This window comes from Podarcis tiliguerta (genome assembly GCF_965153285.1).
Source record: "Podarcis tiliguerta genome assembly, chromosome: 13".
NCBI classification, from domain to species: Eukaryota; Metazoa; Chordata; class Lepidosauria; order Squamata; family Lacertidae; genus Podarcis; species Podarcis tiliguerta.
The window spans coordinates 29,128,885-29,143,798 of record NC_139546.1 but is presented as its reverse complement, the minus strand read 5'-3'; the positions used below and the strand labels follow the sequence as shown (position 1 = coordinate 29,143,798).

Sequence of the window (14,914 nt, the reverse complement as noted above, 5' to 3'; positions counted from 1 at the left end):
TAGTTTTTGGCAGAATTTAGGCCACAACTTTATTGATTACTGAAAAGTGAGTGTTTGCATAGGCTCTGGTTTGACTAGGTCCCTACACCGTTCCAGGTAGCGCTGACCCAGAGCTCTATCATAGGTCAGCCAAGGGTGAACACCTGAGGTAGGTGGAAAGTCCGGGAACAGACTCTGTCCACCCCCCCTCCCCGATGCTCCCCTGGACTCAGGCACAGGCACAACCCCCTCTTGGGGGTTGACCAAACCAAGTTTAGTCCCTGGATTCCTTTAATGGAATACCCTTCACATAAGGATGGCAAGATTGTTCTCCCATTCCTATCACCTGAACCAGTGCCTATCCACCACACGAGCACCTGCACCCACTGCCAACCACTCACACCTGTAACCAATCCCATAACCCCACTAACACTGCAGTCAGCCACAAATCATTCCCAATCACAGACAGATGAACCCCATCAAGCCTGTAAACGGATGGATCACTGAAGGTAATGCCCGGGTGACAGATCACCATCCCCCCCAAGGCCAGAACCTTAATGGCCGCTGTGCTCTGGACACACTTCCTGGCCCTCTCAGTGGCAGCTGGGCAACTGGCTACCGAGCCACACACACGTCACTGCCATCAGTGACCAAAATTTTTGAGTCCAGGAAGAGCTGCTCTCAACTCTTCCAAGTCCCCCCCCCCCCACTTCATATTTTAAAGCAGGGGGGGGCGCCTACAAACACACCACCAAGCAGGCGCAGTTCCACGAATAAAAGCCACATTGTATCGGGTAAGCCCAATGTCAGCCTCAGCTGAATTCATCCCCATTTTCAAAGCGGCTGCAGAAGCCTAATTGGGGGATGGGGATGGAACAGCGGCAAGCTGCCTTTTACTGGGTGCAAAGCCCCACACCAGGAAAAGACCCTTTTGTAGGTGAAGGGTTGGTGGGGGGTTAAATTAAGATGAGGAGAAAATAAATTAAATTAGAAAGGAACCGGGAAAGAGGATAAAAGGAATCAATATCACCAACTGACAATCGTCAAAGGCAAGTCTCTCAGCTGCACACACGACAGGTTGCTCTCTGTTCCGTTTGCAAGAGGCGAAAGAGAATCTCTGGGTTATGTGCAAGGGATTAAATAGGTCCATTGAATTGTTTAGGCTGCACCCCATTGGTCAGATTACACCCAGCAATGAGTGACCTACCAATTCGGGTGTTGGGGCTATCCAATAGTCCCACCCACAACCAGGAGGTCGGTCTCCAGGTCTCACCACAACACGTGCCCTCTTTTGGGGAGGACACACTATATCCCTAGAAGGAGTGTTAGACAGTGGGAAACCACCAAAGTGGGCACAGGAGAGTGTGACCTAGGGTCTGTTAGATCCCAAATCAGCTCTGAACCCATATTTTTCCCTACGCCCTTCCTGCTTCTTGCTCTAAGCTTACTCTAACAGATCTCTCCTCAGTATCTCCCTCCCCCTCGGGCACATCAACCACTTCTTCCACTCCCATGTTCCCCCCTCCCTCCAGGGAACTTGAAACCACTGGCTCGTCCCTGACACTGCCTTCCTGGAATATCTCTCTGGGTTCCCTAGTGGGACCTCAGATGCTTGGTTCAGTACTGAGATCAACACTGATATATGAGTTCAGTACTGGGCGACTCCTAAGGTGAGGGGTTGTGCTTCCCAATCTTGAAAGGAATGCCATTCCATCAGTAGAAGCTGAGTGGAATAAAGACTTGATCCTCACCCTCCTGCCATATTACCTCCACCTACTGTTTAATCATCAAAGTTATGGCTTCATTTCTCCCAAAACTGGTGTTCATTTTGTATTATTTCCACAACACCCATGAGCCACAAATATGCACCTGCCTGGGGAAACAAAACTCTAATTTCTGTGCTGTTTTTTTAATTAACAAATGAAACTAGCTTAGGGGTCAATCCTAAAACTCCTGAAAGACTGACTTAAAAGGCTCTTGGATGTGGCATTACACACATACTTATGCCACCAGTAGCTCCCCCAGTCCACCTACAAAAAACTATGTGGTGATAGATGTGCCACCAGTGGCAGTGAAAATGGGACATTCTTTTGGATGTGGAGTTTGTTTCATGGGTGGTCTTTTTATTTTTATTATTATTTGGGAATTAAAAAAAGAAAGAAGTTCAGTTTTAAGACCATTCTACGGACTGTTAGCCATCCTGTGCTCAAGAAAGGTGGTAGATTAAAATGTAAAATAGAAAAAGGCCCATGGGAAAATGAAAGTACAAGTTCAAAAATGCTGAACCAATGGGCTGCATGAAGTTTACATCCATCTGAGGATGCAAGTGTGCTGTCATGGTTCAAGTGTTGCATTGCTCAGCCATGAGGCCCACAGTGTGACCCTGAGCCAGCCATGCTCTCTCCAGCTAACCTATGCCACTGGATTGCTATTAGGATAAAATAGGAAGGGAAATAGGAAGCATGTATAAAATCTTGAACTTCTTGGAGGAAAGGTGAGACATAAATGGAATAATGATAAAACAAAACAGCACAGCAGCAGCAGCAACAACAATTTTATAAAAGCCAGTTTGAGTACTTGTTATTTATAGCCATAGTGGTGTTTAATTTAGCTCCAGCATTTTCATTCTTCTCTATTAGAAATTGAAATTTCATATTGAAATTTGAGTTATCATTGAAATCCAAAACCATGAAGAGAATTGACTGCAAAAAATATGAAATATCCTTGGGGGGGGATCTATTCCATAATTGCTTGAGAACATTTTGTATGAATTCCTTGGAGATAAAATGTAAAGGGAAGCTCTGATCGTGTCAATGATATAAATATACCTTGCTCAGCTGTCTGTATCTCAGGTGCTTAGAAGGGCTTTCCCGGTTCGGTTTTAGACTCTGTGAGTAGAAACAATGAGGGATGTAATAAATATAAAGTAGCTGATGACTGAGAGACTGAAAATGTATACAGTATGTGTGAATTATAGGATGGGTGAGTGGGTTGCTATGAAAATTCAAAGCGATATTGTCTGTGTATGGATATGAAAGGATGATGCAATAAATATCTGTGAAGTGGCTTTCTTTACCTATTTTTTCTGACAGTTTTTAAATATTAAATGCATTTGTGATCAGCAATTCATCAAATGGAAAAAAAATACTACTTTGAACAGCTGGCCTGTAGCTTTCCCTGCCAGTAATAATAATTAAAAAATCAGAGCAGGGGAACCTTTCTCAGCCCAAGGGCTGCAGTTCTTTGTTTGCAACATGAGAGAGCTACATGCCAGAAGGGGGTGAAACTAGAGACAAAGGGGAAAGAAACAACAGATGTGACTCTTACTGTTGTAATACATTCTAGCCATGCAAAAGCCTGAGGCTTCTGCAAAGAATCCACTCCTCATGTATCTTCACCCTCCATCCATTAAGATAGCTGAAGGACGCATTCCAGATAGGCAAAAGCACTCAAGGAAGGAACAGAGCAGGGCTAATGAGGAGTCTCGTCTGGGGAAGGGCAGAGAGAGAGGTCGGGAGGGTCACAATTGGCCTCTGGGCATGAAGACCAGCTGAGAAGCAGCTGATCTGTTTACATTAAAATGTTGGCATTTGCCATCTTGAGAGATAATGGAGTGCACCTCTGGGAGTGATATTAGTGCTGCATTAGTGACCTCCCTGGGGCAAAGCCTGGGCAGTAGGTACAGAGGTCCTGGGCTGCCCAGACAACAAGACCCCACTCTTGGCCTTGCTGAAGGGGTCCAAGGGAAAGCAGAGCAATATGTTTGGCACCGGCTTGGCTGCAGGAGCAGGAGTTGCCAGAAGGAGGCACACAAGCACCCATCCTAATGTCATATGGGCTCCAGATTTGGGTAGGGTTCACTCCTTAGCCTTTTCTTCTCCTGAAGATATCCCACAAGACAGTAGATCAGAGTTTTCCCTATCCTAGAGGGGTACCTTCCCAGGTAAATGAGCCCCATCTGCACATCACTTCTCTCTACAGCACACAAAGAAACCTCCTTCTTGACCACTGGATCCACTATTGGTCTCATCCATTCAATCTGCTGGAGCCTGTCTTAAGATGCAGGGCAAGTTCCTAACTCTCTGAGGGATTGAGACCTTTTGGCTACCCTCATCTGGCTTAGCCAGCCAGCTGAAGCTGTTTCGGGGGTATGGCCTCTGTCCCATGCTGATAGCTTCTAGGAGCCACAGATGAGAGCTGAGTGCAGAGTGGGGGTCAAAGGTGGATAAGCTACCCAAAAAGAGCACAATGTGTCTCCTACCAGAGGTATTCCCACCCCCTAACACCCTATAAAATCATTTATTAAAATGCATATAAAGCAATCCTACCAGTGTGTTGGTCAGTGGGAGAAAACTAAAGATGCAAGAGCTGAAGAGAGAGAGAAGCAGTATTTTATATCCCCTTTTTATTATTACTATTTTCTTAACAATGTCCTCTCATGTATATGGCAGCTTCAGGGGATAGGAAGACTTTGTTTCCTTTGGATCCATGCTTTTCCCTGATCCACGTCCAGCATGACCAAATATTCTTTGGCATGTCTTTTTGGCAATGGTAAGATAAGGTTTATGGCAGCTTTTGGGGTGGCCTTATGGAATCTGATCTCACAGTTCAAAGATGCTCCTCTCTCTGTTTCCTTGGAGAGGGAGAGCTGCATTTCCCAAGGTCAATAGGATTGCAGTGTTAGTGAATTTAGATCAGCATTTTTACTGACTAAAGAAGCAAGCACAAGTATGGGCATTAGTGGGATAAAAGCAGTCTTGACTCTGTACAGGATTGCAACCAAACTCTCATTCTCAGAAAGGTGAAGGAAGTATATTGCCTAAGAAAATCAAATAGCTTCCAAGCTCTGTTTGTTTTCAGAACATGTAGGCTTTGAGATAAATTTGATATTGAATCTTACATGTTGGATTTCCTATATATAAAGAGAGAGGGAGAACACTATTTGTTAAAATTTTGGATTTTTTAAAAAATTCTCATAAACATCTAAAGGTAAAAGGTAAAGGTAAAGGTACCCCTGCCCGTACGGGGCAGTCTTGCCAGACTCTAGGGTTGTGCGCTCATCTCACTCTAGAGGCCAGGAGCCAGCGCTGTCCACAGACACTTCCGGGTCACATGGCCAGCTGCATCTGGCGAGCCAGCGCAGCACACGGAACGCCGTTTACCTTCCTGCTGGTAAGCGGTCCCTATTTATCTACTTGTACTCAGGGGTGCTTTCGAACTGCTAGGTTGGCAGGTGCTGGGACCGAACGACAGGAGCGCACCCCGCCACAGGGATTTGAACCGCCGACCTTTCGATCGGCAAGTCCTAGGCGCTGAGGTTTTACCCACATCGCCACCCGCGTCCCACTAAACATCTAAAAGTCCACGTTTAATCTGATTTTGAGACCAGACTATACAATATGCAACCTCTACATACTGAACCCAGAACACAAAATGGAACCAACCGGATTGTCATTTTAAATATTTATGTATTGTTTTATATTATTTATTGCCTTTATACCCCACTTTCCCATCTGATTTCAGTAACTGAGCTCAGATCACCCAGTTAGCTTCATGACTGAGAAGGAATTTGAACCCTGGTCTTTCACTAAGGAACACTGGTGCTTTGAATTCCAAACTGAAATGAGAAAACTCAAGAAAACCAACTTTTGAGTTTCTGCAACTCCAGACACTTAGCAAAAATGGGTCACATGGACACATTGGCACCATTCAGGCAAGCTTGGTGGTCTGTGTTCAGTTGGTTGGATCACAAGTAAAGGTAAAGGTAAAGGACCCCTGACAGTTAAGTCCAGTCGCAAATGACTCTGGGGTTGCGGTGCTCATCTCACTTTACTGGCCTCGGGAGCCGACGTTTGTCCACAGACAGATTTTCCGGGTCATGTGACCAGCATGACTAAGCCACTTCTGGCGAAACCAGAGCAGCACACGGAAACACCTTTTACCTTCCCACCAGAGCAGTACCTATTTATCTACTTGAACTTTGACGTGCTTTCAAACTGCTAGGTTGGCAGGAGCTGGGACTGAGCAACAGGAGCTCACCCCATCGTGGGGATTCAAACTGTGGTTTAGACCACAGCACCACCCGCGTCCTGGATCACAAGTAGGAATTGTCAAATCTGTCCATTTTGGTTTCTCTCAGTTTCTTTCTCATATTAAAGTAACAGATCCCTAGTTTTAAACACTAGTAGAATACAGTGGACTCTCGGGTTCCGAATGTGATCCATGTGGGAAGCACGTTCGCAACCCACAGCATCAGCGAACAACAGCGCCGTGTCTGTGCACGTGCGGGTCGTGATTCGTGCGCTTCTGCGCATGTGAAAAGCACAATTTAGCGCTTCTGCACACACACAAGCATCGAAACCAGGAAGTAACCCATTCCAGTACTTCTGGGTTCAGTGCAGTGAGCAACCCGAAATGGTGGAACCTGAAGCACCTGTATCCCGAGTTATGACTGTACTGAATATTGTTCGGGTAACCTTGTCTCCCAAAATGCAGATATAATTCAAAAATTCATATCAGTTTTTGTATTAGCAATCCTGAGGATTCATTTTGGGTGGTGGTCTAGATTTAAAAAAAAAAAAATCAAAACCAAACCTCAATTGATGTAAATTCTACCAACTTTGTGCAAGGATTGTCTGTAATATTCATATTGAGGGTAAGGAGAAATGTTCTGCGTATTCATTCATAATTGTGTTTCAGCAGGTTAAAGAAAAGAACAGATGGGAGAAAATAACAAAGAAGAGCAAAATAAATCAAGAGTGATGGAATTCATTCTGCTTGGCTTCCCTGGGTCTTCACATTTCCAGCTAACAATCTTCATCATCTTTTTAAATATGTACATCTTGACCATTTTGGGAAATTTCTGTATTATCCTTCTAATAGTAACTAATCGCCGTCTCCATACTCCCATGTATTTCTTTCTTTGCAATCTCTCTTTCTTGGAAATATGGTACACAACAGCCTCTGTCCCAAAGATCCTGGCTATGTTCCTCGGAAGAAGCAGAAGCATCTCTTTTACAGGTTGCATTTTGCAGATGTACTGTATTTTTTCCTTTGGGTGCACAGAGCATTTCCTAATAGCCATCATGGCTTATGATCGATATTTGGCCATATGTTTTCCCCTTCATTACAGCACCATTATGGACATTCATCTTTCTAGCAAGTTGGCAGGAGGCTGTTGGCTTGGTGGGTTCCTTGCTATGTGTATACCAACCTATCTGCTCACAACATTGTCTTTCTGTGGCCCCAATGTTATCAATAATTTCTATTGTAACCTAGATTCCTGGATAGTTCTTTCCTGCACAGACACCCACTTTCTTGAGATAACAGCTTTTTTCACAGCTATATTTGTCATTGTAGGCTCCTGTGTGACAACCCTTCTTTCCTATATTTACATTATCCTCACCATCCTACGCATCCCCTCCAAAAAAGGACGACAAAAAGCCTTTTCCACATGTTCCTCCCATCTTGCTGTGGTGATTATTTGGTATGGCTCCACTATCTTCCTGTTTGTAAAGCCATCTAAACAGACCTCACTAGAAAGGACCAAAATAGTGAGCATCTTCAATCTTATTGTGGTGCCTCTTTTGAATCCTTTCATCTATACACTAAGAAATAAAGAGGTGAGGGAGGTGTTGAGAAAAGTATTGTGCAGGTGATTAACAAAACACAGATGTGAAGGGGAAGGGAAATAAATAAATAAAATCTGTATTAGTTGGCCTAGATTTTAGCAGCAGACAGTCTAGTTGTTAAGAGAGTTGCAGATGACTGGAGTAAGATTTCTGTTTGTGCATGTGCTCTCTCTCTCTCTCTCTCTCTCTCTCTCTCTCTCTCTCTCTCTTTCTCTCTCTCTCTCACACACACACTTTACATGTGCACTTGGATATCCCTAGGTGTGTCCACCCCACATATGATTCCATAAAACACCTTTCTATGAGAGAACTGAAACTTTGTGCAGAGTGTCAAACTGTGTGTTGTTCAAAGTGTATGCCTATCAAGCCAATAAATACTCTTCACACAAAGCTATGCAAAGGATTGGTTTATTGAAAGCAGTTACTAGAGACACCAACCAATTCAAATCAAGCTTGATTTCAGATTAAATCTCAGAATCACCACAACATTGTATAGCAATTTTATCTAAATCATTTTTCCTGTTTCCTGTGTTTGTTTGTTTGTTTGCTTGCAGCTAATGCATAGAGGGCCACTATGTGTGTTACAAAGCTATTTTTGTCACTCAAAAGAAAATGAACCATTTCTTTCTCTGGGACAACAGTAACTTCTCCACTAGCAGAAAACAAACAAAATGGCTTAATAATGAATTAGGAAGCTTCTTCCCCGGAATGATATACCCATTGACTTTATTTTGTCTATTTGGATAGATTTCCAAAATTGCTAATCATCACTGCTATGCCATCATTCATTGGGTGCAAACATTAAAACTGGGAAAGTTGTTTCTCACAAAAGGAATGTCCAGAACGGCACCTGCACAGCTTGCACTCTAAGAGGTTGGTTTTTTGGGGGAGTAGGGTAGGGCGATGCCCAGGGATGGCAGATACTAAAGATGGCCTTCCTTGCCTCACCCTAATAAAAAACCCTTTTACCTTTTACCTAGAGCATCTATAAACTGTTTAGACGCCATGGCTCAGTGATTGGTTCTGGCCATTGCATCCATCATCAAAATTGCCTCTAGTTATTTCTAGTTGTTTTTTCCTATCTTTTTAATATATATATATATATATATATATATATATATATATATATATTTAAACAAATCACATCTCTATAGAACTTCCAGTTTTTCAGCACAATTACATGTAAGTGGAATGCATAAAATAATACTTAAGGATTTAAAACCAGCTATGTTTTGAAGCAATCACCATCTTGCTTTTGTGCCATTTTTAACACATATTTATTTCCTTTTCATCATGATTCACAACACATTTACACAATATTTCTTACATGGGAAAAATTGCACAAAGGACTTTTTTCTGTTTCTTTTTAAGTGTTCTATGCTTAAGTATAGGAGGTTATGCTAGTTGGTCTTTAATACATATGGGGGTATAACATTGAATTATTACATTTGTGGTATATATGTGTGTGTGTTCTAAATAATATACATAACAAACAAACAATCCTAAATAAATTCTAAAGCATGTATTTATGTATTTCCCCCCCTTCATTTGGCTTTTCACAAAGAAGAATTACTCAATGCAAAGAAGTCAAAAATATACACAGTATACAAAATGCATCAATTATTAAAAAGGGCGAAAGGGTTGTTATACTGTCATTTAATTTCTTTCAAACCTGGTGCTAATCTTATGCAAAGGTCATACTCTAAATGTTTACATTGTTCAAGCTGCCTCAAAGGAATCAGCAAAGTAATTTCTTTAACTCAACTTTTATTCCTCTTCAAAAAGTTCACTTGGCTGACACTATCTCAGTTAGAAACAGCTTTCCTTTGGGAATAAATATTGTAGTGTGTGACATTCACTTTACATTTTAATGTCAATTGTAGTATAATGTCTAAGTCACTGCACTAGAATCAACTTTGATGTGTAATGGGACGTTAAATATACACCCAACGTTCATAATCTGTGATTCGTCTGCTTTTGATTTGGTGATGAAGTGATCAAACCTTAATTCAGAGTTAGTTTCTAAAATATCAAAAGTGGGAGGAGGATCAAATATACAGCTCCCCGGCCTGAAACGCTTTTAAATGAATTATTTGTAGCCTCTCGGAAAATCAAGAAATAGTTACATGGGACATTTTTTATAATGGTAAGCTATTTTAAATTTATCTTTAATAAGTTTGATTTCAGAGGTTCATATCACAGCACTTTTATTTTATTCAGCATGTTTTATTTCAAGTTATAGCCATTCAGTGTTACATCTATCTGCGGATCTTTTCATAGTTTTCACTAATTTACCCTAAAGGCAGGTAATACTAGTAAATCTTTAGGACATTTCAACTCAGATCCTAGTAACACCTGTGTTTTTTTATGCTTGTTTATTTTGCCCGGTGGCTTTGTGGCCAAGTGTCTGCATGTTCTAACATGATAAAACTCCAGCAACTCCCATGGTCAAGAAGCTTTGGAACCTTCTTGATCATGGACCTTTTGAAAGTAAGAAAGAGCTTGGGATCAGTCTAACTCACACATGCATACCCATGATTGCATGATTGCCACCTTGTGTGAATGGGCAATGGAAGGCATATCAGGGGAATCAGGACACATATCCAGCTGTTGGCAAATGAAGAAAATATATATGCAAGTGTTGCACATAGTATCTTTGAAACTGCTATAACATAACGGTTACCATTACCACATGTTGCAAGAGTGATTTTCATTAGTTAATCATTAATTGGATGGAGAAGTAACTGGCACATTGTGATTTGCTCATTTGAGCTGAAGAAAGTGATGAACAGCAAACTCCAAAGCACATTCACTCAGAAGTTAAGTTTCCTACGAGCATTTCCTCAGTGCTTTCTGTTTGAGTAAGTGTGTATATGATTGTGGCCCCAATGAAATTCATGTTTTGATTATTAAGACTCTGCACACACTACATAAGAGTAACCTCCACTGAAGGTACTGCAACTTATATCTAAATAACCAATGTGTATGACTGCATTCATTTCAGTAGAATGGTAAGCAACTGTGTAAAAATGAAAGGCAGAATGATCACTTCAGTTGATTTCCCTGTTATTTGGATTGCAGAGCCTCCAAGTGTCCCTATTTTGCAGGGACGTCCCTGATTTAGAGAAGCCATCCCAATTTCTCATTTGATCCTGGAATGTCCCACTTTTCCTTAGGATGTCCCTATTTTCATTGGAGAAATTTGGGGGGTATGGAGTTAGGCAACCCCCAAACTGTCTGAAAGCAATCCTTTTAAAGGGAAGGGTTTTTTTAATGTTTAATGTTTTATTATGGTTTTTATATATGTTGGAAGCTGCCCAGAGTGGCTGGGGCAACCCAGTATGATGTGTGGGATATAAAAACTATATTGTGCAATATACTGATTATATGCTGTGAAATCCTATTCATAATTATTCAGAAGTTGGATTGTGATATATGTGTGGGTATTGTCATATGTGTGGGGGCCCTGTTTCCACCAGGCAATTCATGGCAATATAGTATTCCTGTTAAAGCACTGGATTGCCCCAGATTATTCTGATTTTCCACAGCGTTGCTTAAGCAATTTGACTCCAATTGAATATGACCTGGTGGGTTAAACTTCCTTACCTGGTGGAAATTGTGTATCTTTGAAAGATGCAGTGTAGTTCTTGACAGTTCTGAAGGGAAATGCATAAATACTTTTTTGAAAGCATTTCAAATGAAATGAACAGGAACTGAAAGGAACTGAAATTAAGGATAAAAATGTATAAAAATACCTCTACTCGTTCACACTGCACAATAGTACATAGCACTGGACAAAATTTTCTGCTATAAATGTCTCCTCTCAAATATACAAGAAAAAGCAAGTCCTCTTAAATGAATATTCCTTCAGAACATGGGAGGGGGAATTGTGTCTTTATTGAGCTGTGATAAATATATTGCATGGCCAGGCGAAGACCCCCCGACCCCAGGCGACACCTGGGTGGAGTAATGACACATGACAACATGTTATGGGATTAATATTGGCCATAATAAACTTTCAGATGTAGGGAGACCTTGACTTAGGCATTGGGCGTTTATTTCTCCCAGTCCCCAGCCGAGGATCTGGGGAACACCAGGGTTATGTAATCTGTGTGGGGTTAGGGCTGGCTCCGGAAGACGTATGTTTAAGCAGAGAGGCCCCCCCCCCCCATTTCACTGCAACACAGGGTAGAGCACTGACAACATTTCAGCGTATGGCCAGTGACTCCCCTCATCACAACCCCTTTAACGGGGAAGCCTGGGATTGCCGCCACGGGGGGGGGGGGGCATGAGTCACCGCTCCCCCCCCCTGCCATTTAGGGAAGATAGACTAAAGCATTCCACCCAAGGCCTGAAACCGCCAAAGTTGTGACATTTTGCTGTGGGGAAGGCAAAACCTGCCAATGCAGGGAAATTTCTCCCTGGTTCTTCAACAGCAACCATTAATGACTGCAGTGGTGCCTGCATACTTGTAAAGAAGAGGTAACCTGCAATAAGAAGGCATAAACTGAGGGAGGGTCAGGCGGGAGCTGACTGAGGGCTCCCAGTTAAGTTCCACCCTCTATTGTGTGTGCAGGGCGGTCCCAATCCTACCTGGCCCATTCCCCCTGGCAACGTCTCCCCAGCTGGGATTGGTTAATTGTTTAAGGTTACACGGGAACCTCCAGGTATCCAGCTTGGGGAGGCAAAGGTGGGCTGCATTGCGGAGAATCGCGCAGGCTTGGGGGGAGGCTGTGCATGACCGCACAAACAGTGCCCCCCATTTCATGTGGAGAGTAGCCATTTCCATTACAATGTTATTTTCATCCAAATTGATTTAATGGCTTTATTATTATTTGTTGAGTCCAGATGCTCATCATGGCATTACAGACTTGGGAAAAATTGCAGGTTTTGTTGTCAGAGAAATGAATAGGAGTAAAACGGAGAGAAAACAACAATTTTTGTGTCCATATTTTGACTTATTGAAATATGGCAACCCTACCTTACTCCTATATCCATATGATAAAGCTACAGAACTACAATCATTTGCATGCTTGTGTAGGAGTAAACCACATCAAATAAATTAATCCAGGGGCTTCTAACTGACCATGTATAGGATTTCAGGGTCTATACTAAAAATTACTGGCCTGTTACAAAATGTGTACTAGGACCAAACTCCAAATATTTTTCCAGATCCCTGGTGGATATGAGGCCATAGCAGCTCATGCTGGATGGCAACCCTCTCTCAGTGTGCCTGCACAGCCCCTAACTTGACATTGTATATATACCCAGCATCAGCCAGATAAGTTGTAGCAGTTTTAGGACAGTGATTCCACAACTCTGGACAACAACACAGGCTACTAATTATTGTTTCTTCTCTATTTAGTAACATAGTACATAGGATATTCTGAAAGAAGCAGCTAGAAATACTTTCTGTGGTCTGAATTGTACTTTTATTTTATTCCATATAACTGTAACCATTTTACTGTTGTTGTAGTTGTTATTGTTTCTCTTCTCTTTGTTATAATTCTTTTGTTGCATTCAGATGCTCATTTTACTAGAAAACAATCAAACAACCATCACAGAATTTATTCTCTTGGGATTCGGGAATCTTCATGGTCTACAAATCCTTCTATTTGTGACATTCTTGGCTATCTACCTGATTACAGTCTCTGGCAACATCCTCATATTGATTACTGTATCACTCAGCCGAGGCCTTCACACACCCATGTATTTCTTCCTGTTAAATTTCTCTTTCCTGGAGATATGGTATACAACCTCAGTTGTCCCAAAGATGCTGAAGACTCTTCTTAAAGTACGTGAAGCCATCTCCTTCTCTGGTTGCATTACCCAGTTTTATTTCTTTGGCTCCATGGCAGTCGTTGAATGCTATCTCTTAGCAGTGATGTCTTATGATCGGTACTTAGCCATCTGCAATCCACTTCGCTACACAACCATCATGAACATCAAAGTCTGCTTTCAGATGGCAGCTGGTTCCTGGATAAGTGGATTCCTGACTCCCATAGTGACTATCGTTCTAACTTTCCGATTGCCGTTCTGTGCCTCCAATGAAATTGACCATTTCTTCTGTGATTTAAGCCCTATTATAAAGCTCTCCTGTGCTGACCCTCATATAGCAGAGATGACCACATTCATTTTAGCATCCATGGTGACAATGGTCCCCTTTCTTCTCACTTTGGCTTCATATGCCAAAATTATTTTGACTGTTTTGAGAATTCCATCTGCCAAAGGGAAGCAGAAAGCTTTCTCCACATGTTCCTCTCACCTCATTGTGGTGACACTGTTCTATGTCACTTTAGGTACTGTTTATGCAGCCCCATCAGCAAAACAGTCACCCATTCTCAATAAACTCTTCTCTTTGTTGTACACTGTCATCACACCCATGTTCAACCCCATGATCTATAGTCTGAGAAACAAAGATGTCAAAGAAGCCCTGTGGAAACTCATCTATAAAGAACCTTATTGTCCATGCATGGCCACCACTGTGGAACCAGAGGCAGCATATAAGGGAACCCCAATAGAAGTGGCAATAGACCAGTGATCCTTACTTCTAATAAGTGAGGTATTGTTTGCTTTGAAGGGACAATTTACTCATTCATCCCAATCGTTTAATTTTAGAAAGATTTAGTATTAATTTATATTGCGTTTCTGCATAGGCAATTACTTGGGTCTATAAATCAGGGATTCCAAGCCATGTGGCTGCCAAATCTCCTTCCCACACCCACACCCCAAATGCCAGGGCTATATGGAGGCAGAATAGATGTAAAACACTTTAATCAGAATTGGAATTAAAGGTATAATAATTTTTTTTCTTTAATTGCTCCTTCTATTCAGAGCCAGTATGGTGTAGTGGTTAAGAGTGGTGGACGTGTAATCTGGTAAACTGGGTTTGCTTCACCGCTCATCCACATGCAGCTGTTGGGTGACCTTGGGCTAGTCACACTTCTCTGAAGTCTCTCAACCTCACTCACTTCACAGTGTTTGTTGTGGGTGAGGAAGGGAAAGGAGATTGTTAGCCACTTTGGGACTCCTTAAGGGAAGTGAAAGGTGGGATATCAAGTCCAAACTCCTCCTCCTCCTCCTCCTCCTCTTCTTCTCTGTTCTACATTCTACTGTTCCTCATTTTCAATTGAACTAGAATGTCTAACAATGACATAATATATGCTGTTTGCCATAACATACAGTCCGTTTAGCCAAATTGCTTCCCCCACTAATCTCTCAAGGTTACACTTAGACATAAAATGTTTTGATGCATTTTGATGTTATTAAAAGTATGTTTCCATCAATATTTTTTCTTTGTTTGG

The 14,914-nt window shown here is 42.0% G+C and overlaps 2 protein-coding genes across 2 annotated transcripts; both read left to right on the top strand.

Annotated features, from left to right (window-relative positions):
• The first annotated feature begins 6,690 nt into the window (after window positions 1-6,690).
• On the top strand, window positions 6,691-7,783 carry LOC310663390 (olfactory receptor 6F1-like). Its single transcript, XM_083411209.1, has one exon. It carries the CDS (start codon window positions 6,699-6,701, stop codon window positions 7,635-7,637), a length of 939 nt encoding a protein of 312 aa, XP_083267335.1. The 5' UTR covers window positions 6,691-6,698; the 3' UTR covers window positions 7,638-7,783.
• A 5,378-nt stretch (window positions 7,784-13,161) lies between these two features.
• On the top strand, window positions 13,162-14,151 carry LOC310662110 (olfactory receptor 10A5-like; the record flags this gene model as incomplete). Its single annotated transcript, XM_083408878.1, has 1 exon — window positions 13,162-14,151. Exon 1 carries the CDS (start codon window positions 13,318-13,320, stop codon window positions 14,149-14,151), a length of 834 nt encoding a protein of 277 aa, XP_083265004.1. The 5' UTR covers window positions 13,162-13,317.
• Between the last annotated feature and the right edge of the window lie 763 nt (window positions 14,152-14,914).